General features: G+C 34.9%; 1 protein-coding gene across 2 annotated transcripts in view; it reads right to left on the bottom strand.

Moving 5' to 3' along the window:
* Positions 1–4,259: 4,259 nt before the first annotated feature.
* Positions 4,260–23,489, bottom strand: part of DLG5 (discs large MAGUK scaffold protein 5) — a 93,989-nt gene continuing 74,759 nt past the window's right edge. The window contains exons 18-34 of one of the 2 annotated variants that reach the window (XM_072340220.1): positions 23,344–23,488; positions 22,753–22,874; positions 21,642–21,731; positions 20,666–20,834; positions 17,714–17,791; positions 16,911–17,073; positions 15,981–16,114; positions 15,460–15,624; positions 14,336–14,519; positions 13,274–13,422; positions 12,943–13,113; positions 12,215–12,411; positions 11,347–11,490; positions 11,039–11,166; positions 10,216–10,325; positions 8,306–8,415; positions 4,260–6,091 (exon numbers count right to left, since the gene is read on the bottom strand). In XM_072340220.1, coding sequence (XP_072196321.1) covers positions 5,988–6,091; positions 8,306–8,415; positions 10,216–10,325; positions 11,039–11,166; positions 11,347–11,490; positions 12,215–12,411; positions 12,943–13,113; positions 13,274–13,422; positions 14,336–14,519; positions 15,460–15,624; positions 15,981–16,114; positions 16,911–17,073; positions 17,714–17,791; positions 20,666–20,834; positions 21,642–21,731; positions 22,753–22,874; positions 23,344–23,488 — 2,363 coding nt within the window. In that variant the 3' untranslated portion in view covers positions 4,260–5,987. The remainder of the gene's footprint in view (positions 6,092–8,305; positions 8,416–10,215; positions 10,326–11,038; positions 11,167–11,346; positions 11,491–12,214; positions 12,412–12,942; positions 13,114–13,273; positions 13,423–14,335; positions 14,520–15,459; positions 15,625–15,980; positions 16,115–16,910; positions 17,074–17,713; positions 17,792–20,665; positions 20,835–21,641; positions 21,732–22,752; positions 22,875–23,343; position 23,489) is intronic. The other variant, XM_072340221.1, reaches the window with a different exon arrangement.

Below are 23,489 nucleotides of genomic sequence, written 5' to 3'. Positions count from 1 at the left end.
AAGTGCCAAGTTTTCCCCTAGAACAAAAAATATTTGCACACTCTTCTAAAGTACCAAGTGGACTCAAGAAGGGCTTAGACAGCCAAGGTACAGCATGAAGCCCTGGAAGCCACAGAACTGCTGCTGTGTCCTATAAGTCATCCAAGCACACTGAGGCCAGGACTCAAATCATCTTGCAAGGGTTAGCTCATGCAAAAACTTAAGCATTAGGAAATATCAAATGGAGGAGTACAACTGTGGATTGAAGCCAGAGCAATCCATGCTTCCAAATTCAAGTGTTTCCTGAAGTCCAAATTCTGTGGCTCTACGGGAAACTGCTATGTTAGGTGGGGGCAGAGGGGAGAAATAGATCTTACAGCTTCATTTGAGTTATTCTCTAGCTGTACAGTACTCACTCTAGCCCAAACTACAAAGTACCACCCTGAAAAATGAATTCTAAATAATTGAAAAGTGAATCAGTCACAGCAGGTCTCAAAAGATCACAGCATAATTGCAGCTATTAAAGACACATTTTTTACTGCAGCATAAGACAGGAAATAAAAGCTGGGGTATTCAATTCACATTTGTAGCCAGAAGCTGTGCAGGGTCACACAGTTCAGCCAACCTCAGATACAAACAATACACATTTGTAACTATGGGACCAACCTTAAGGGTTGCTGATGATTTGCAGCATATATCACCATTCTGAAGTTCTGTACCATGTATTTGAGTTTTTCAGAAATTGCACTACCTACGTTTGCATCACAAATCTACCTGTTACTAAAACAATGTAAGCAACTGACAGCTTTCAAATCATATCTTCAAAGTAGAACATAAGCTTTTTTCTTACATGTGAGCCTGTAATTTAACACCACCAATTCCACTGACACCATCCTCTCAACATTTTGAAAGTAACAGTCATCAAAGAACCACAAGATTAAAATCATACTTAGAGCCTTTGCCCTTATTAGAATGAAACAAGAGATTTTCAGTCTGTTATTGCTTGTACTACCTAAACATCAGGCAAACTTCTAACTGAAACACTGAGGTTTGTCACAGGCTGACTATACTGTCTTAAACTGGGTTAACCAATGAGATGATCTGAGGAAAGTAATTTTACCACTTGCAGACAAACCTGGCTAATTAAGTTATGATGATTTCTGTCAGCATTATTACTAAGGAGATAAGATGACTCCACAGCAAAACAAGAAGCAAAAGTTCTGGGAAATGGGTAACTTTCTCTGCAGAGCAAAGTCACTGTTTCAAGAAAGCTATCCATTCCCTGCCTTCAGAGCAAGAGCATGGGGAAAATTACATAAGAAATGTCACTCACATTTGCACTGAAAAGACTTCAAAAGAAAAAAAGCCATTGTGTATCAGAGTGAAGTATTATCAGAGATATAAATTATAATATCAGAGAGATATTTTAAAGTGTTCAGCACTGAACAACTTGGTTTTGATCTTAGTGAATTCATGTTTGGTTTGTTTGTTTGGTGTTTTTTTTGTTTTGTTTTGTTTTGTTTTGTTGTTGCTGCTGTTAAAAATGCAGTACGCGTCTTGATTAACTTAAGAAATCACTGTATTTGTTTTCAGAACTTTTAAGACATCTTTTGGAAGTCAAGAGGGAGACAAAACATAATGAAAAGCCAGTGCTGACATTTAGGAAGTGGGGTCTTTTTGTTTGTGTTTCGTTGTTTTTTATTTGCTTACTGGCAGTAGTATTCTAGTCCTTAGAGATTCCCTCTATACAGTGAGTGAGTGAAGGAAATAGTCATAAATCAAGACACAGTATCTCTGAGAGTGTTCACAGCAACTGATGTTATTTCAAGATGCTGGGCACAGAAAATAACTGAGTCAACACACACAGAACTTAATGTTCTGGTAATAAAATGTAGCAATGACTGATAATTCAAAGTAACGTGAAATGACCAGGCTACAAAGTATAAATATATTGGTGATTTGATTTTTAAAACTACATGCAGAGATTTGCCCCTTTCTCTTCTACGTTTTTTGGGGAAATCTTTCATTAAAAAAAAAATAAAAAATAAAAAATTGTTCACATTAAATAATTTCACACCTTACACACAGGAAAAAAAAAAAAACACAAAAAAAACCTTATTGCTCCTTTGAGAAGTGTATTGTGCTGCTGAGCAAAATTAATCACAAACTCATAAATGAATGAGATCCACTAAAATCAAAGAACTTTAAAAGTATCTTTCTTGATGTTATTACCATATGAAATGAAAATATAAAAAAAAAATCAAAACATTTTCAGTACTGAAAGGGGTACAAAATAGCTTCCAGTATTTAGAATAGGATTTAGGTTTTTCTAATTTGCAATATACTTTTTATGCACATTGTGCCCCCCCCCCCCCCCCCCAAAAAAAAAAAAAAAAGGTATTTAAATTTCAAGTGGTTAAGCTAATCTAAAATAATTTGTTATTTAACAAATTAACAGCCACTCTTATGAAAGCTAGTAAGGAACTGCTAAAACAGTGCAGAACAATCCCAGGTTAAGCTAGTATGTTTACACCAATGTGAGAGAATCCTCTATTCACCTGGTTGTGGATTCAGGTTCTGCTACTAAAAGCGCCTGTTTGAGTACTAAAAGGAAAAGAATGTAACTTGAAGAGTTAAACATTTGCTATCAAATCTTCATCAGAAATGTCCTTTTACTAGAGAAAAACACAGAGATATTTCCCAAGCAAAATGGCATAGACCTAAGGCCAACAGAAAAGAATAGACATAAAAATGCCTCTCTTTAAAAGTGACCAAATGATTAAAAAAAAAACAAAACCAAACTCTATACTGACACATAACAAAATTTCCTGGAAGAGACCAACCACCATTTCTGTATGGCTGCGTTCCTGCTGCAGGCCTGGGAACTTCACTACGCATTCAACACCACCATCAAGTCTACCCTGCTGGATATTTCTATATTTCACAGCAATTTCTTTCATTTCCAAACCAGTGCACATATTTCCCAAGTGTCTGTGTGTTTCAAAAGAAAATGTCTATTGTGAACTGGAAGTGAAATCTTAAGAGATTACATGCAGCCTTAAACATAATTCTGGAAAAGATTAGAAGACTGTTCTTCAGCCACAAATACATCCCTCTGAGAAGCATCTAGGAAAGCTGGTCAAGACTGTCGAGCACAACGACTGGCATCTGCTGAAAAGGATCACAAAACAAATTCATCAAACACTGAAAAAGGATCCATGTCTGATGTAGAAGGGTTGGCAGCTGCCAGATGAAGTCTGTGTCTAGCAAACCCTTGCCCTACTATTCTGATCACAGCTTGCAATGCAAAGGTTTGTAAGCAAGTAGATAAATACCTGTCGATATATTAACAACAGATCATATAGGCGAGATGCTGTGTCTTCAGCCATTTTATGCCACAGTTTAGCTGTGGGAAATAAAGTTACAAGCAGAAGGAGACACACTGCAGATTTTGTCACCTAACTACATTACCTTTAAAGCATTGTCAAAACAGTTGTGGAGCTATATTCTTATTTAAACACCTGGATAAAGTTCTTATTTTGAACAATGATCAAATCTAGGTCCATCATATAGTATTATAAAATCAAATAGTGTGTCAGGCAACTCAGTGAGAGATAAAGGAATCTTACTCATGCTTAACTAAGCCTTCATCTCTATTTCTTTGTGATCAGTAGGCATGCATGGTGTGGCTCTTACTGACTGACCTGCCAAAACCTGCCTATCCTCATTCAATTTGTCCTCTATTTGAAGGTGGTGCTGCAGTGGTTTTGCGGACATCTTTTTTTGGAGGGAGTGTTGTTATTTTGTTTCCTGAAGAAATGTAGATAAGGTACATGTCCTGTCCCAAAATGGAAGGCCATTTGTAGGTATTCAGGTGGCTGACCATCCTCCAGTTCGGGTCCTGCTCAAGTTGATCATTTAGCAATTGAGAATGCTAAACTGTTGCAGAAAAAATTATGTAAAAAATAACTCTTCTTAAACTTTCAGATAACTCAATTATCAGAACAGGTTGATCTATCTGAAGCATAAAGACTGAGACACAGAATTCTACATTCTTTTGAACTACTAAGTGCTTTACCTTTCAGATTTTACCTGAACTTCAAGTAGGAACTCTCAGGGATACAGTCTTAAAAGTGACAGCAGCTTTTTGAAGTCTTTGGCATTTAAGTGCACAAGGTTGGCAAAAACTCAAAACCAAAATTTTTTTCTCTCGAGATGGACACTTGAATTTATATACAACTTAAAGCAAAAAATAAAATGTATTTTGAGACTCAACTAAGTCAAGTTATAGAAATTGACCTTTATTTAGTAATCAGTTTCTTTAACTTTTTTTTTTTTGATACAAAGTGACATTTTTATTTTAGTACAGAAAAATCATGTCAGAACAGTACCTGTCTGTTTCAGTTGTACCACTGAAGTCTACTCTGACCTCAAACTTTAAAAAACAAAGAAACAAAAATGAAATAAATGAAAAATAACTGCTGTCCCTCACCATGACAAATACATGCATACCATCTTGTATTTAATTTATATATATACACACAGTATTACAACAATATAGTATAATAGTAAATAAAATAATACTGTATATATATATATAGTATGTATTACAGTTCAAAAATACTCTCTCTATATAGTATGTAACTATATATAGTACTTTGAACTATAAAATAGCATCTGCAAAATGGAATTTAAATTTAGGACCAAATCTTACTTTGAAGACCTGTGCAAGAAGAATCCCTTTTTTACTTAAGCTGCAAACGAACAAAACTGTAGGTTTCAGTATAAAACCAGAAACCCCTACATAATGAAATGTTAGGAACAACGACTGAAAAGCAGTTCTACTCAAATTATATTTTAAAAACAATTAAAATACAGTACCCAAAAAACATGGCACAAGAGACAGAAGAGACAGGTACAAAACCTGTGTTAGGAACACAGAGTCAGAAGTGCAAAAAAACCAAAAAGGGAACTGATACAATGGAGTTTGGTACAATAAGTAAGTATTGCAATCAAAACTAAACGATCACTTACTTTTTACAGTGAAAACATTAACAATTCAGTACCTTTCTAAAGGCTTTTCACCAAAGCCCTAAACCTGTGGCTGCTCTTAAATAAAAAACCACCTATGTGAATGCTACACACTGAAATACAAAGCTTCAGAATTACCCTGCAAAATTGCACCAACATAAGCTTTCCATATTTACAGTATCTGAAAGTGACAGAACACAGCATGCTAGGCCTAGCTTATGACTCTTGCCCACCTGTATTTATCCAGGCCCAACAACCAAAAGTTGTTATTTCTCAACACACAATAAGTTTGGATTGTTCAGTTATATTATGACACTTAAATATCAGATTCATGCATAAGAAGAGAAACAATATCTCTGACAGACAAGTGTTGACATAATGCAAACAGTGGTCTGCCCTGTAAAGGAGTGTACTTCCTTCTGAACTTACTCCCAAGACGTACCGATAAAATCCTGTATTATCTGGCTGTCAAGTCAATGTGCTTAGAAATGGTAAAAACTGCAGGTAAGAGTCACATGCATAAACCATTCACTCATATTCAGAATTTCACTCTGTTTTGGAGAGTTACCTCATTTTGTGAAAGGACACAGAGTTACAAAACAAAACAAAAACAACAAAAAAAGACATTCAAGTAAACAGCAACAACCGAATACTTTTGAAAAGGTTTTTGTAAACTTGTTGTTCTACAGGGTTTTGCAGCATTGCTAAATTCATTATTTATGGACAAGTCCACACAGGTTGTACCCACATGCCAACCTGTCATGTGTAGTACACGTACAGCGGAAGAGACAAGCTTAGTGAAGTGATCTACCCTTCTCAAATGCCTCGTTGGTTCTTCTTGTTTTCAGTGTTATCGTTCCCCTTCATGAAACAGAAATCACTTACATCTTTATAAAGACAGAAATGGACAGAGTCCATTGAATAGAAAGTTAGTCGGTTATTTACACCTGCAAAGCAGTTTCACAGCAAAAATAAATCTACAGTGGGCCAGCTGGGATCCACAGGACTTTGTTTTGTTCTTGATCGACAGTTGTCATAATCTGAGTGCAAATGCTTGAAAGGGCTCCTCCCTGGACAATGCCTACAGAAAGAGATTTCCCCCCACCCAAAAAAAAATAAATGAATTAGTCTGAAACAAACAGTTATGACTAAGTACAAAGAGCAGTCTTGGCCATTTTTATGGTGTTTATCAACAGATCAGAATTAATTTACTCAATTCAATATTTTCCAGATGCATGAGGATTGTAACAGGGATAAGAATAAACAGAGCAAGGAGGTCAAATGTCAGTACACAGTCTCTTCTGCTAGCTGTTGAAATAGCCCAGGGAAGCAGTAGAATTGATGGCTATAATCAACTAAGACAACTGTACTATTTTCAGAGGCATCAGGTGATAGTTTTAAGTCTAAAAATGGTCAGAACATACTATACAATAACCCTTCTCTGTTCAGCATGCGGTGCTACAAGTTTTGAATTTATGTGGTAATATACATAGAGACTATAACTGTAGCAACTAGGCAATTTTTGCAAATATTAGAAACAAATTATGAGGCAGCTCACAGAAAGTACAGCTAAATAAAACATCTGTGGTTGCTATCTCTTGTTAGCAATTATATTCAAAGAACACAAGACCAACAGCAAGCAACTCCCTGAAGACTGATTCAAGAGGTAAACAAAGAACATCCTGCATTCTGCCCTTGCTAAAGATAATAGTTATAAGTAGTAAAATGCCAACACTGACACAGGAGGGGAACATGCGGAACCCTAAAGACTTAAAAAGTTAGGAACTTCATGACTTGAGAAATATGTTTGTAAAACGTCTGGCCTAAAACTAATGCTGGAAGCATATAAAAGTCTACAAAGCTTGAGGTGTAATTTCCTGTTTTGAGAAGACAGAATTTAATCTTGTGTAAAAAAAATAATTATCTCTGCAGTATACACTGCAGGTATCAATGTCATATGAATTTGGTTGCAGAATGCAGCAAAGAACAAAGCCTATGAAAGGTGATTAATGGCACTTAGGAACAACTTTGGTTACAAACTGTGCTTTTAATCTGGTACAGGAAACAAAGCCAGATCAAGTGATTCATTAGTTAAAAAAAAAAAAAAGGCAGCACTTTTTTTTAGTCAGAGTTTAGGTTGAAGAGTATTCCATGTAGCTTCATGAAGAAGCTAATAGACCTAATATTTTTAACTACAACCTTATCTTATACACCAAGTTATGATTTCAACAAGCTTATACATCAGTGCAGTTTGAACAGCAATCCTATCTGACTACCATCATCTGGAAAAGCTGATGACAGCTGGAGCCTGATATACTTGGCACTAACAGAGGGAGGTCCCTCCCACAAGCCATTTGAGAAGGCACATGAAGCACCTTGTTTAAGTGAGTCTACTTTCACTATCAGAGTGAGATTACAGTACAACGAATTGCCTTAATTAGTAGAAGATAATGTGTGATATCAGTCAGATTAACATTAGTCTAACCATTATATATCAGGCAACTGATTGTTGAGTATGTGCAGCTTCTCTCAGGATACACCATGTTAGCCTACACTAAATGCATCCTCCCACCTTCAACTCCCCTATGCTTGGCAGGTATATTTCAAAATACTTCTGTAAGAATCCCATTGTTTTGAGGGTGTGACATGGGGTTCTGTTTGATTTGGGGGCTGCTGTTTTATTTCTTTTCTTCTTATAAAATTCTGTTGCCATTCTCATTAAGATGGATACTCTTTTGAATGTATATAGAACCACAAGAAAATATACTCTGAAACAAGCACAGGCAATCTATGTAGCAGCATTTCCCTGTAAAATACTAGCTTCAGTCCAAGATTTGAGTTAAATATAGAAGTGTTAAAAAGGCCTCTGAAGTTAAATTATTCCAAATTACTTCAAATGCACTTTTTGTTCCTAGTTTGTTTTTCTTTTAACACAACTACAGAAAAAAAATTAGTCCTTATGTGTAATAAAACCAACAACATTATCAAATTATCTTCACTGTACTTCTGGTAGTCTGGACTTGTAATAAAACATTCTCAGATTCTCCTTCAAATACAGAATCTGTAATCTCCTATAACCAAAACATGTAAAAGCAAAGGACAGTTCTTATATCTAAAGATTTTCTCTCCCTGTAAAATGAAACACAAGAGCATGAGGTTGCCAAATATGGAAGTTGAATGAAAAAACCAAAACAAACAAGAAAACTGAACCCTTTGAATCAAATAAGGTATTTCAAATTACAGTGTAAAGTGAGTAAGTTGCCACAGTGTTCCTAGTGAAATGTTGATTAAATACCTGTAAAGTACTTGCTATACTCTTGTTCTATTTTTTGAGCTGTCTCAAACTGTTCTTTGGAATGTTTTTGTGTGACTTTGTCCCTCAGGAAGATCGGGTCTTTTTGCTCTCTGTAAAAAAAGAAATAAAGGAAAAAAGTGATAGAAAGAAAAGCAAGATTTATTTTTTTTTTAATTTGACTTGAAACACATAATTGCCTTTAGTTTGGCGAATGTGAGAAACCAATTAATTTACAACCATAATGCTGTGAACAGACTGCCATCTACTGTGGTTCAGCAGTATCAACATAGGCATGAGAATCATTTGTGTTCTACAGATTTTTATTTGCTGTAAGAGTCTTCCCTACATCTCAGAAATTGGGTACAAGCTGAAGGAGAAAGAACACTAGTGCTCCCTACACAGAATCAGACCATGGTACTGCTCATTTAAAGGGCCTAAAATACCAAGCACTGTGCTAACGGAAAGTGAGATAATATACATTTCATTTATGTCTATTTTTCTGTCACCTTATTATAAGATGCATTGATGAGGTCAGTGTTACATAAACTGTTGTCAATAAAATAAGAAAAAAAACATACGGAGAATTGTCAAAAAAAAAAATCTTCATTTAGATAAAAACTTCTAGTACTCTTCTTTGAATCAGGCTTTGGTTTCCCAGTAGAGGATTTTGCTTAATAGGAGGCAAAGTTTTTAATCAACTAGTAAGGTCATATAGACACATACTGACCCAAAATAACCATTGTTCCTTATAGAAGTAAGAAATGAAGCAAAATTTTATTTTATAAACAAAATTAATGACAACTCAGGTAGCTTCATTCCTGTGAGGGAATGTGAAATTATGTAATCTGGAGGTGAAGAGTGAGAAAAAAACCATACAAACATACACAGAATGCTGATAGAAGTATTTGTAACCAAAAAAGGTTTTTCAGAAAGAACTTTGCTGGCCAGAAAAGGCATTTGCAAGTGCCAATTCATCTTAGTTGAAAGCTGTTAGAAAGCTTTGCTTCCTGCCACTTAAAAAAAAAAAAAAAATAGTTTCAATGCTTGCTACTCCATTTTCAAACATGCTCAAGATATCATGATATGACAGTTCCATTTATCATTCCACATCATCCTCAATCATACTGAAATAAACCACAAAACTTCATGTCTTGCTCATATTTGAAATCAATGATACTTATCTTCTTTATTAAACAGTCCTCACATTTACCTAAAGATCAAGAATATTAGTCTTCAGCTTTCAAAACAAAGACATCAGAAGTAAAGCAAAACTGCTTCTTAATATTTATGTAGGGAGATTACGTCACTTTTCTCACTTATGTCAAAAGAAATATAATAAAATATCAGGGGAAAGACTGGGGCTTCAAACTCCCAGATTCTGTTACTGGCTATATTGGAGAAAGAAATTCCCAATTACTTAAGGAGCACTGCTTGACTAGACCACAGTACACTCACTCTAGGAAAAAGGGTGACTTCCACTGCTGTTTTTACTAGAGAACAAAGGTGGTAAAGTCCAGGTTAAGGATCAATTGTCCAAAATGCAGAAGAGGAAACACAATGCATCCTCACACTTAGCCCCACTGAGAAGGATGAAGCTCTTCATTTAATCCCCAATATTATCATGAATCACAACCATATCTATTTTACAGTTTACTGCAGCGGTTTGACTGAGAATATGAATACCTCCTTGAGTACACACAGTTTGGTATATGTTGTTTGATTTCTTTGAATGATTCACTGAATTGTCATGCAATCAAAATAAAGTCAAGATTATGTGCTTCACAGAAGGCTTTTGTGAGGATTAACTTCTGCATTTGATATACATTTAAGATTACTAAGATGAAAGAAATAACAAAGACAGAAACATATTTAATTTAAAATAAACATCACGGAACATCCCTCAGACTTACTTGATTTGTTTAGCATTTTTGTAGCGAATAAAAATTACAATAGGGTAGATATGAACACTGTGGAGTCGTTCAATGGCATGAGGAGCGATGTCAAGCAGACAATGACAATCCTATGATTAAATGTAAATGAAAAATAGTCATTTGGTTAAAAAGCACAAGCACACCCACAAATCCTCCATTTCTTCCTGTACTTAAATCACAGCAACCTAACAGTTTCACTAAGTGTTTAACATTTAGCAGCTACTGAGCAATTTGTACCCAAAAGAAAAATTAATGAAATGAAAACTCAGATTGAGATAAATGTAATGCTTTTTTTTTTCTCCCTAAATTTAAATACCCATCCATTTGCTCTTTCAGAAATCATAAACAAATAAGTGTTGAAGTAATAAGACTGCATGGTTTGACAGAAAGCTATAAACAATGAATATGTTTTTATTAACATCTGTTAATTAACCTCTCACTGGGATCATTATGTTCACATTATATATATGACTGCATTAAGCTGAACTATTTAAAAAACAAAACAAAACAAGCAACTCAGCTGTCATTTTATAGGGAGGTGAAACCAATGGAGACTCTAAAAGGAAAAAAATTATTTCTAACTTTGTATAATTATACTGCAAAAGATCATGGACATTCCTGGTTTCTACAAAGATGGGCTAACATGGAAGTATCTTTAAGCAGTTACACATAATTGCTTAATTTTATTTTATTCATTGTCCTCGGAAACAATTTGTTGGACAATGTCAAGACAAAATTTTCACTTTCCCTGCTCCTTAGTGACTATATAAAACAAGTTTTACCAAGAACTACAGTGACTCACCTTTTCTGTTATCTCCTTTATTGAAGCAACAGTTGTCACATCAAAATGTCCACTCCTCCGTTTATAGTCTATAAATAGGCAATCCTTTACACCTCTCTCGATGGCTTGTTGGGAAGCTTTCATAACCTCTGTTACATGGAATCAGAAGAGAGTCACTGCTCATTCCTATTTTTTAGTCACAGAACAAGACTAACAGAACAGCCTGTAAATTAAGATTCTTGCTTTCTTCTGCCTTTGTGCTACCATTTAATTCACATATAGATGTTACCTTTTAAGGCAAAAGAAATTAGTGATATTCCCATACTTACCAAGAGGACATCTGCAAAATTTTCCTGGGGATTCTTTGACCAACATGTCTTTCACAGCATCAAGTAATGGTCCTAGAATAAGCACGGGTCTAGGAGAGGTACAGTCCACTTTCTGTACACGCTGATATGCCAGACTTGCAGAATCTACACATACAAAAGACTTAATTATAAAAGAAGACATTATTCTCCTGACATTCTTCAGATAATGTGGTAATCCTAATTGTGAAAGCAACTTCACATATGCTTTCCAGGAGAGAAGGGCCTTGAGAAATACAAAAATGCTCACTGTATCAATTACTGCAGTTTTCCCAACCTGACAGCTTAAGACAGACTTTTTTTAAAAAAAAAAATAAAAATAACTGAACCTCACACTTCCTTCCTTTGCTCCTCCCCTCTGTTTTTAAAAATGAATAATTCCTAGTTTGTATTAATTGTGAACAAGACACACCAGTCACTTAATTTGTTAGGTTCATCGAAGGGAGTGTTGTAATCAGCACCACTTTTGTATAGCAATAAACAAATTGAAGATTTTTGGGTATACCCAGGATTTCTGTCTAGATTAAGTAACACAGACAGAAATTGAGTACTTGGAAAGAAAGATGGAAACAATGCATCAAAAGCCAGCACTCTGGAAACGAAGCAATAGTGTCAATTTTTAGGAATAAACTACAAAAAAACAATTTTTTTTGGTAAATTTGACAATCTGACTTACTATTTAATACAGATTTTTTATTTTTTCCTCCTACAAGAAGTGTACATTTATCATTTATATGAATACCATCCAGAAAGGTAGGTTATTTGTTAAATGTATTGCTGCAGACATTTGAAAACAAAAAGATACCCTCTTGAGTATAACAAAGGTACTTGCCATCCAAGAACGGGATTGAGTCTGTACTGATTGTATCAAGAGCCAGCAAATCCTTTCCATCTTTCGAACCGCTTCGTTTGTGTTTATGCTTTCTCCTGAAAAATGACCTCCGTGCTGCTGCTGACAATGTCTTGGAAGAGCTGTTTTCATCTTTAGTCTCAGACATGCTGTGTCTCCTATAGAATTCCTGATCCATCCTATAGTAGAAGAGTTACAACATGGAGAAGAGACTATTAAAAGAAAATATAAAGGAAACCAGAGGAACTAAAAAACAAAACACGTAACTGAGTCATAATTAGTATGATTTCAGTAACAATTAAAAAATGTTAATTCTTGCATGTCCCTGAACTGTTCCAAGCATTATGCAGTTGTGGTTGATGCAGTCTTACACTAACATCATTGTTCATAGAAAAATAAAAACACTGGTACTTTACAAGAATAAACGTTGCGCCATTGGGCTAGAGCACATTTTTGCTGTGGTTACTCTCACTTCTTGCTCTTGAATTATCTATCACAACATTGGGTTATGAGTGTTATCCATTTTTCATTTATTACTCAGTGGCATTAAAACTGAGTTGGTAGAGAAATGTATTTAAATATGCCACCCATAAAAAGATGTCTGAGAATCAATATCTCCTAAAACTGACAGAAGCAAACAGGTACATCATGTATCATTAGTCAGACAATTTTAAAGACTGAGGTAAGTAACTTGGATAGTTATCACTCACATGTATTTACTAGGAATCTGTCCTCTTTCCAGCTTCTGAGCATTTTCATCTAGCTGCCAAGCCATCCAGCAACCAAAGTTTCCTTGTGGTAAAGTATCATCAACATACAAAATATCATCCTTCTTAAAGCTTAGGTCCTGTTCCACCTCTGCCACACGGTCATAAAGTGCTCTGGAAACAAAGACATAAATGTGCTCTTTAACTCATCTCTGGGATATATTCGTAATTTTGAATTTTTAAAATGCAGCAAAATAGATGTACAATCTCTTTTGTGATCATCAGTAGTTATCTTAATCAGTTTACTTTGTCATTACCAGTCATGCTCAAATACCTGATAAAGAATCCATCTCCAGGAAGCTCTTTTATCCTATTAAATTCTTCAATTCTATACTGAGTTTTTATTTTGATATTTTCTCCAGGTTTCAACATTTCGAGGTAAGCTTCCTCAGCTGTTTTAGTTCGCATATCAATGGATCCATACTGCAGAAACACAAAACCCTTAAGCGTAATACAAATCTTAACAGACAACAGAATTAAGTGAGCATGAAAAACACATAAAATGAGTCTGTTTTTTGTAAAGGAACAATCTACATAGAAGCAAATCTTGCCACTTAACCGCAGTAGTTAGTACCTTAGAATGTCTATCAGGAGTTTTGATAGAAAGCAAAACACGAACCGAATGCAGGTGGCATACACCATGAGAGACAGTTCATGCTTCTTTTAAGTAGTACGGAAGCATAAGTTGAGAACTCCAGAATCCAAACAGGAAATAATCTAATATTTTTTAAGGGAAAAAGGTTGCCTGAGGAAAGTCAGAAACACAATTTCAAAGCAAGATCTACAGCTGGATACCAGAGGCCCAATCAGAGAATCTCAACACTCAGAGTATTAATGTTCACCTGTATCTGAAAAGCTCATTAAAAAAACCAAAACCACAGCATCTTAACAGTCCTGTCAAGTAGAGAAATAGTCTTGTGTCAAATAAAGACAGTAGAGTCAAAGACATTTCATGACCTCACCAAAGTCTGATTAGAATTTCATTAAGTTCAATATTCTTCTGTTTCATAGTATGTTCCATATTCCTGCCTTTGTTATACATACAGCAATTGCATTCAAGGTTTTCCATTTAGATGAGAACAGCTGTTTATAATTCCAAGTAGAATACATAAGTCCTTCAAACACAATCTATGCTCTCGGTGATAGTTCCCTAGGTCTGTATCATCAGATCTTCACATGCTGCAGTCAGAATAAAGGTTATGCATAATTCTTAACAGTTTTCATATCAAGCTCACAAAACATCTCCCATTGCAAGACAGCAAGATTCTTTGTACAACTGCCTCTATGTACCATCCTAGACATTTTGTCTGCATACAGTAAAATTTTCTTAACTTACCTCAAGTATCATATCACCCAAAACTAGCCCATCGGGTCCTTTAGCTGGACTATCATCATCTACATCTGATACAAATATTCCATACAGATTTCCACCACATATCTGGATCCCAAGATCCACTTGGGATTTTTTAATAACAACAGTTCTTGGTTCAGGGGTTCTTTTGTTTGTGTCCACAGGGCCCCTTTTGATAGGAAGAAATAACACATATAGTTCAATTAAAAAACTTGCATGAAGAGTGTACAATCAACTAGCCACCTGAACAATATATGATGGCTACTCTGACGGTAATGCCTCCTACTTATTGTTCCACAACAATAGAGACAGATGTTGGTGGTATGGTAGTAGAGGTTGAACCTTCTCACAATATTCTGTTACATTCTGTTGTTGTTCAACAGATGGCAGCAGAGGAGCAGTCTGACAAAATGGCATCTGACATGGAAACGCAATTGAAGCAAAGGTGAGGAGTTGAATTCCTCCACGCAGAAAAAAAAATAAAAAAAATCACCTATTGACATTCTCTGATGCATAGAGAACATTTATGGAGATGAAACAGGGGATGTGAGCACAGTGAGGTGCTGAGTCATGTGTCTCAGCAATGGTGACAGTGACGTGAAAGACAAGTCAATGTTCCAGACAGCAGCAGTGTTTTACAAGCCTGGCATGCGGGCTCTTGTTTGTCACTGGTGAAAATGCAGAGCTAATGCTGGTGACTGTGTTGAAAAAGAGAGTTATGTAGTAGACAATTTGCTCCACTCAACAATGCTATTGTGCTCTTTGTATTTGTTGTAGCCTCCACTGAAATAAATACGTGGCATTACCCTCAAACCAACCTATGCATACTTACATAAATTATAATTTAAAATACATTACCTACAGATATAGTCATATGAGACAAACTTCGTGTTACTTACAGATCCTTTTAACTAAACCAGTCTAATCTTACAGTTCCTTCACTCCTTGCAAACTTGATCTTTCAAATACAGACTGAAATCATGCAGTTTTACCTTGAGTCCAGCTAGTTTGCGTGCTACCTTATTTCAACCTGGTCACATTGTGTACAAAAATACTTTTTACATCTATTCGACAATATTTTCTTCATTAAGGCAAAAATTCTTCTGTACCTTAAGGAATTTCGGGGACTTGTGGTTGGTGTGGTTTGTTTGGACGGGGGTGTCATTGTTCCTTCATCCTGTTCACTCACAGTATCGATTATGGAATGATTGTCAGGAGTTGCAGCTCCACTGCCTTGAGGGGTGGAATGATTACTCACAGGTTCTAGGCGAGAGCTAATGGGAATAAAAGAATGTAAGGCTAGTGGCTAATGTTTCACCAATGTCAAATATTTTTGATGCAAACAAAGTTTTTAATATGTCAAATAACTTACGTTATCCTTAAGTCTTAGGGAAAAAAAAAAAGCTCAATCTTGAGATGTGATCATGTATCAAAATGGGATAATTTCACTAACCCATATACTTTGTCTATCTAATTTTGGGAAACTTTCCAAACTTCTCAACTATTAAAAAAAAAAATGCTTTGAAGTATCACAATCTCCTAATCGTAAGAAATCATTTTTCAGTTTAATTAATTATACTGAAGTAAAAAAGAACATGCAGGTGTTATTTTGAAGACTAGCCATCCTTACCTTGATCGTGAATGATTGCCAAGCTGATACATGTGTGGGTTATACTGAGCCAATATAGTAATGGTGTCACACTGTTGTCCAATGATTAATCGAGCCTGTTGCTCTGTAGCATTTCTCAAATTTATTCCATTAAACTACAGAACAAACAAACAAGATGACGTCAAATTTTCAAATGGAAACTAGCAAAATCATTCTTTCAGTCTCCTAATCAGTTCAACATTTAAATGCTGACTTATTTCAATGGGAGTAAATAGGATCATAGATGTGCTGCAATGATTCTTAAGTCTGAACTCCTTGCAAGGAATTGCTAACTTTATAATTTGGTATCCCAAACATGAGTTTAAAATCCTTCTACTAATGAAAGATGTAACTATTCTGTATAACCTTATGATTTGCTATAACTGATTACATGCAAGTTGGTTCAGATTATTGATCAGAAAAAAAATAAAGAGTTAAAAATAAATTTGTATCCATAATCCATTCAGGTCCATTTTTAGTCATTCACACACTGTGCTTCAACAAAAACATGCACAACTGCATTCACAAAGCAACTCTGCACATTATAAAATTGTCTTTCATATATTTATTTAGTGCTTTGGGCCAGAATATTAATGCAGCTCATCTAACTGAGTATTTTTTATACCAGCAATGCCAGGTATGGATATAGCCAAAAAATAGCAGCACAAAAATCTACAAGTTAACTGTGTATTTATTCATCCTGGAGAATGGGACTGTTTTGATTAAGTACCTAAACTGTTAGTTTACAAACAGCCACTAACATTCATGCTTACTGGACTATCACAATATAGAATAACTCTGCTATTTCTCACAACACACAAGCTTTCATGAGGTATTCTTTTGAAAAAGGTAGTTATTTCTGGACTCACATGAACAGATTAAAAGTCGTAATAATAGTAAGCAAACAATTACCTCTAGTAACTGATCACCGTACTCAAGTCCAGCTTGATGTGCAATGCTCCCACCTGTTACTTTAGAGACAAATATTCCACCATTTTCTCCGCTCACAATGGAAATTCCTAGTGGCTCAGAACCCTTCTGCACTTTAACATGACGTGGCTCTTCCATGTAGGGCCTTTTAGAGGAGAAGGTTAAAACTGATTTGGACAAAATCACGCTTAAAACCATAATAAAGTCAGATTTATATGAAACACTTTATGGTTGTCTAAGTTGCAATAAAAAAATAGTTACTTTAAAAAAAAATACTGTCAACTGCTGTAAATGCATTCCATTAACACCATGCAATGTACAGTGGCAGAATTAAATGTATACCAATTACACAACTGCTATAAAGCGTTATGGTAAATATGAATTATATGGTGGGGAAGTTGATAGGAAATAAACTTTGAGATCCATATTATATAAAAGTAATTTAGCTACAGTATATAATATGTAATTTACAAACCATATTCCAGAAAGGTATGTGACTATTACAAATGCTGGGAGTCTTTACTGGCCATGAAAATAAATATCATAAATGATGAAACAATAAATTAAAGAAAAACAATGCACAGTATCAGATTTCATATTTGTATGCAGGGAAACATAAATTAGTAATGAAAATTAAGCAGTTGCAAACTCAAGCCATTAAGACAGCAGTTTGCATGGTATCATTACAATTACCATGCAAATTCTCCTCAGGGCAATTATCCAAACGTAAAATAGCACAAAGTGCGCAATACTGCTTGCGAAGGACAACCTTATATCAGGCCAACCTCAAACTCCTTAGTGATGAGAACCTAGGCCTAGGAGCCACAGGGATTCTCAGAAAAGACCTATTACGGAACAGATATCTGAAAGATGGAGAAGATTTGAGAAGAAAAGAACACTTAGACACACAGTAATACAACACCAGTAAGTATAACAAGAGAATGGATCTTTTGAAAGAAAACTCTGGTATGTAACCCTTTCCTCCCCCCATACTTGGGATGTATCCACCTGTACAAACAGGGCTAGTCCCTCCACAGTGTATATAAACAAGGAGGAGCATCCTAAAATGCTCTGGTTCATGCTATGATGAACTCAACAGAGACTATTCTGCAGGTGTTCAAAAGGGAGCTGCTTGGAACAGTGGTATATTTAGGTCCCACTCACAGTAACTGCAGGTCGTGGCAGTCCTTCTAGTACATAATTTTAATAGCATTATACCACTTTTGATAAGCATTAATAGGAGGGCCTTCTTTCCTAACACTTGATTATATCAAATATATATTCCCTATGCTGTGCAGACTGTTCCAATTAAATGCTGCTGTTCAGATATCATATGAGTTAAAGGAAGTTAACTGCTACTAATTTATGTAGCAAATGAAGGATGCTTTTGGAAAGAGCAGGATTTGGGGAACATGTAAGGGGAGGGAAGAGGACATAAATTCATAAACTATGCTTAATGTTTCAGTCTTTGAAGGTAGGCATCTGGTAGTCTTCTGCAGCAAGGGCATAACAACTAGTCAGCTTATTATGATACAGAAGAAAAACTGTCAAAAAAGAACGCAACTTTGAGACATAATCTTATCACATCAACATCACTATTAGTGGTAATACCTACCCTTGGAGCTTGCCTATCAGTGTACATAGATATAGCAGTTTTGAGTTATTCTGTGTGCTATAAAACACACAGGACCAAAATCACTGATATTGTCAGTGTTATATACCAAAAATTTCTTACTATGAGCAAACTAGAACCAAAGCTGCCTCTCTGCTCTTTTTTCATTTTTTTAAATACATATAGTTTAACTTATTTGAATCATGTTAACTCCCAGAAAACTGGCACATATAAACTACTTTTAAAACTTATTATGAATATGTAAGTCATGGTGTAATGTGAAGCCTTTTACTTAATATCACAATGTGATTATTACATACTAATGGGTCAAAATAAAATTTGTCAAGGCCTAATAGTTGATTGAATACCAGAACTATATTTCTGTTACCTTATGTTTCCGTGTACCACATGCATTTTCCATTTGGATTGGAGTGAGTAAGAATCATACCCACACACTTTGCACAGGACTGTATCTTAAGATTTTAGTACATACAAAGTGAAAGGTAACTAGTAATGCATATAGTAGGAAAACAAGAATAAAGTAAAAGGGATTGGTAGCATTTAAAAGGTATCTTACTTGGTAAGCAGTGTTTTTAAAAACAAATGAAGCACTCTCGTACAGTATTCAGACTGCCTGCCAGAATCACTAAATACTGCTTAGAAAAAAGTTGTAATTAATCACATTTCTTTACATTTCATTTACACTGGCTTTCTTAAAACAAACAAACAAAAAAACCCCAACAGAACAGAAACTTTTTTAAAAATCTGTATTGTACGATATGGGGAAAGGCCAAGCAAACTGCATACATTTTGTGGGGAGGACAGGTGACAGAAAAAACAACCATTAAAAGATGCTATCTAGGCATCATCACACATTTGTTTAGGATACATTTAATTCAGATGTACCTATTTTTAATAACAGTTTTTGTATTTCTGGTGTGTGTTTTTTTTCCTGAACAAAATAGTATTCATTTTTTTACTGAGGGAGTCATCCAGACTTATAGATAGTACACCAAGAATAAAAGGGTTGGAGTCTGACTGTACTTTGATCTTCAGATCAATATTAATAAAAATTGTTAATTCCCATAGATAAGAATGTGCATTTCATACTGACAGAGCATTATAAGGGTATAAAAAAAACAATCTAGCTTTTGCCACTGAACACTATAAATAATCATTAGTCATGTGAAAAAGATAATAAATTGTGAATGTGCAATTGACAAGTAGAACATTCATATAAGAAAACATAGTACAAAAGTGAAAAAGTATAAAAGAATGAAAACCCAGAATGAAAAAGAATGAAGACCTCTTCCATTTTCTTTCAAAGTCATACTATGTACGCAGTATATAGCATCACTGCAATAACTTAGATACAGATTCTTTAAACTACACAAAAAACATTTAATGTAACATTTTATAAATAGCTTTTTATTACTACCAGCAAACTTAAATACAGAATATCCTTATTGCTTTATTCACATTCTTATAGTCAGTCCTTTTACACAAGTTAGGCAATACAAAAGAGTCCTGAAATCCACATAAATGTAATCTATTCTAGCACATTATAAATTTACACTGCCTAGAGGACATTAAGTTGTCTCAGTGTAAATAAAAGCCTGCATCAGATTTGTGTCTTATTGTCCAATGCTTTGAGTTCATACAAACTGTTTCATATATTCAGTCTAGCCAGATAGTGATGCCCAAGACTCATATCATAAACAAATCTTGAATGTATTCATGATGAGATTAAAAGTCATTAACTGTCATGGTTTTAAACAAATTTCATAATCTTAAGAAAATGATAATATAGGTTCAAACTGTGAAAGCAGCTATGCATGGACTTCATACTATTGCTAGTAGTGGTCCCGGTATAGCGAAGGGGATTACAGTTATGGTATAAAATAGATTATGTACATATGGATATATTCTTACAGTTACCACCTCATTTTTATTTATCTGGCTGAACTGAATCAAGGCACAGCGGTTAGAGCACATATTGTACAACACTAAGGCAGTTGTCATATTTGTCATTTATATCAACTGTTCATATTCCTTCTAGGGCAATAAATACACAATATCTTGTTCGACACATTACTATAAAAAGAAAATAATGTGGGGACCTTACCTATCTTTTCTACGCTCTCCAGCAGATACTGGGCTAATGGAAATTCTAGGTAAAGTAGAAAGGGAGTTCTGAGATTGGCTGCTGGCAAAGGAAGATGTTTCCAAGTTAAGAGGTGACTGTGGAGGAGTAATCAAGCTGGGACTGCTACATTCAGAGTGTGACAACGAGCCTATAAAATCAAATCAAAACAAAAACATAAAATCAGGTTAGGTTTTAGTGTCCTGCATTTGTCATAATTCAGAGATCTACAGAGATATATGGAACGATACTCTATGTAACTGATCAAATATTTGCTAGCAATCTGGTAGAGCTAAGAAACCTGCTTTCTACCTTTGGTAACCAAACTCAGACTTTGTAAATGCACTGTGCTTAGTGTCTATATAATAAATATGTACTCTATAAACATGCATACACATATTGCCATTCTTACCATAGAGAGTTGGTACAGAAATGGAACAAACATTCAGTATTTTGTTTCCTCTGAAAAAGCTACAAAAACAAATCTCGAATTGCTAATTACAAAATAAAAAAAAACACCATTTGTAAGAATTATATTTGCTCAGTTATAGAAGCAACTGCAGCCAATCCATTAGGGCTATAAAATACTTGAATAATAATGGCAACTAACAGTTGCCATTTACACTAATAGATATCTTAACATCCAATCAGTAATACAATAGTATGCAAAATAACACAAATAATTTTAAAAATAATGCAGGTAATTTCTATGTCAAAACACTTAAGACCTCACTCCAGAATAAAACCGCAACCATAAAACACATCTCAATAGTTACTTCTTTGTTTAATTTTCCCCAGCACGTATGTCCTGGAATCAACTGAGAGGAGCTGCCTTTCGTTAGAAACATTTTTTTTAATTTACCTTGTGGCAAAATGTGTTTAGATTTTTGAGCAGCTTCATTCAGTAACTGACAAAGCTTTGAGCTGGAAACAGTGAAGATACTGCAAATAAAATTACCTCTGTCAGAGCCCATGACGGACCTTGGATATCTTGGCGTTAAAGGGATCTTAATCCTTTCTGTTCTGTATTGCAAATTACTTGAAGAACCTATTTTTAAAACAACAAAATTATAACTTGCCAAATTTTAAAGGAATAACATGAAAAAAAATGTATGTTTATACTCTACTTTTTATTGGAAAAGCAAAAAAAAAAAAAAAGGACTGAATTTCTGCAGAAGCATTAATGATTATTCTAGTGTACACTGCATCTAATATACTTCTGGTAAATAGCTACATGGTGCACTGTGCAGTTATACAGTGCATACGTACAGTTCATTCTTCATTGAAAAATATTTTAAATATTTTGGATAACTGAAATTTACCTGAAGCCTAAGAAAGAAACAGTTGAGGTTATTAAGAATCCATGGGACTTGACAAAAGGTATTTAAAACATTTTTATTATATTCTACTAGGATGAAGACATTATTCCCTGGCACTGTTTCCAAACTGCTGTGACTTTTTGTTGCTATTGTAGCTACAAAGCTGCTGTGCTCTATTCAAACACAATTGAAATGACTGATGGAACTCAGGAACACATGCATGCATAAAAAAAAGTAGTACATAATTTAAAGTGAAAGAATTTGTACAATGGTAAAATGTCTAAACAAAGCATACATTTCCTTTGGTAGTATTAAGACACACATAAATGTCTTAAATGTCTATCAAGTAAACATAACAGTAACTTATTTCCAAGAAGATGATTTACAGCAGGTCATTATTTTTTGTTCTGCATGCTCTTTCCTTTTCTCATCTCCACCTCTGTTAATCTCAAAAATAAAGATGGAATATCCAGCCAAATTATGAGGATACTTCCAAATAGTAATAAGCATCGAATTTTGCATCACTCACAAATAATACTTTAAAGAGACTATTGAGAGCAAATTAAACAAGGTTACTTCCAGGGAACAACACTGGACATAAATTTAGAAAAATGAAGCAAAAAAACACACAAAACCTTCTAGGCTATGCAAACTTAGACAATTCCACAAATCACAAAAATAAGGAACTTTCCATTTATTATTATTCTCCCGTATACAAGAGTCACACATGAAATAAATCAGAAAAGTTACCAAGTCTTGCACTGGATGGCAATGAATTTGAGCCATGAGATGCTCTTGTACGTGGATTTTCAGAGTATTCATTGGTGTGTTTATGACTCAGGTCCAAGCTCAAGCGACCTTGATGCTGGGCACTACATCAAAGCAGAGAAGATGGCAACAGTCAGAACCAGGCAAAGTATCTCAGCGAACAGTAAACTGGCAAACGGACAATTCTGATTATCCTTATCCCGAGTAAAATGAATTCTTCCCTCCTTCTCACTTCGTAATTGCCCTCAGAGGAAAGAGAGTCTCAAGTGCTTTAGAAAAGATGGAGAGACTTCAAATATTTTATTCAGAAAGACTTTTTAAAAAAAAAAAAAAAAAAAAGTTACAAAGTAGTAGATTAAAAAAGTAATTTCTTCAGCATTTAGTCAGCAGAAGAGGAGGGAAAGACAAATGATCAGTTTTTGAAAGACATGAAAACAGCTGGTGAATCATGGTATTGAGAAGTTCGAGTCTAACAGTACAAGACTGTTTCACTCCACACTGAACAAACCAGCTACTTGAAGCAATTTCATCCTAACATGAACAAAAACTTAAGATGATATAAGTTCAAAACACCTGGGATGCAGATGTTGATGGCATATTTGGCTGGCAACAGATGGGCAATTGTTGGTGTGTACTCTGTGGCTCCATGCAGTATAGATGGGATTTCGCATGACCGCAGTTACTGCAGGGCATGGTGCTAAGCTTCTTGGTACAGTACC

This window comes from Excalfactoria chinensis, chromosome 6, assembly GCF_039878825.1.
Source record: "Excalfactoria chinensis isolate bCotChi1 chromosome 6, bCotChi1.hap2, whole genome shotgun sequence".
In the NCBI taxonomy this organism is placed as follows: Eukaryota; Metazoa; Chordata; class Aves; order Galliformes; family Phasianidae; genus Excalfactoria; species Excalfactoria chinensis.
The sequence above is the reverse complement of the archived record's forward strand: the minus strand, read 5'-3'. Positions and strand labels throughout refer to the sequence as shown.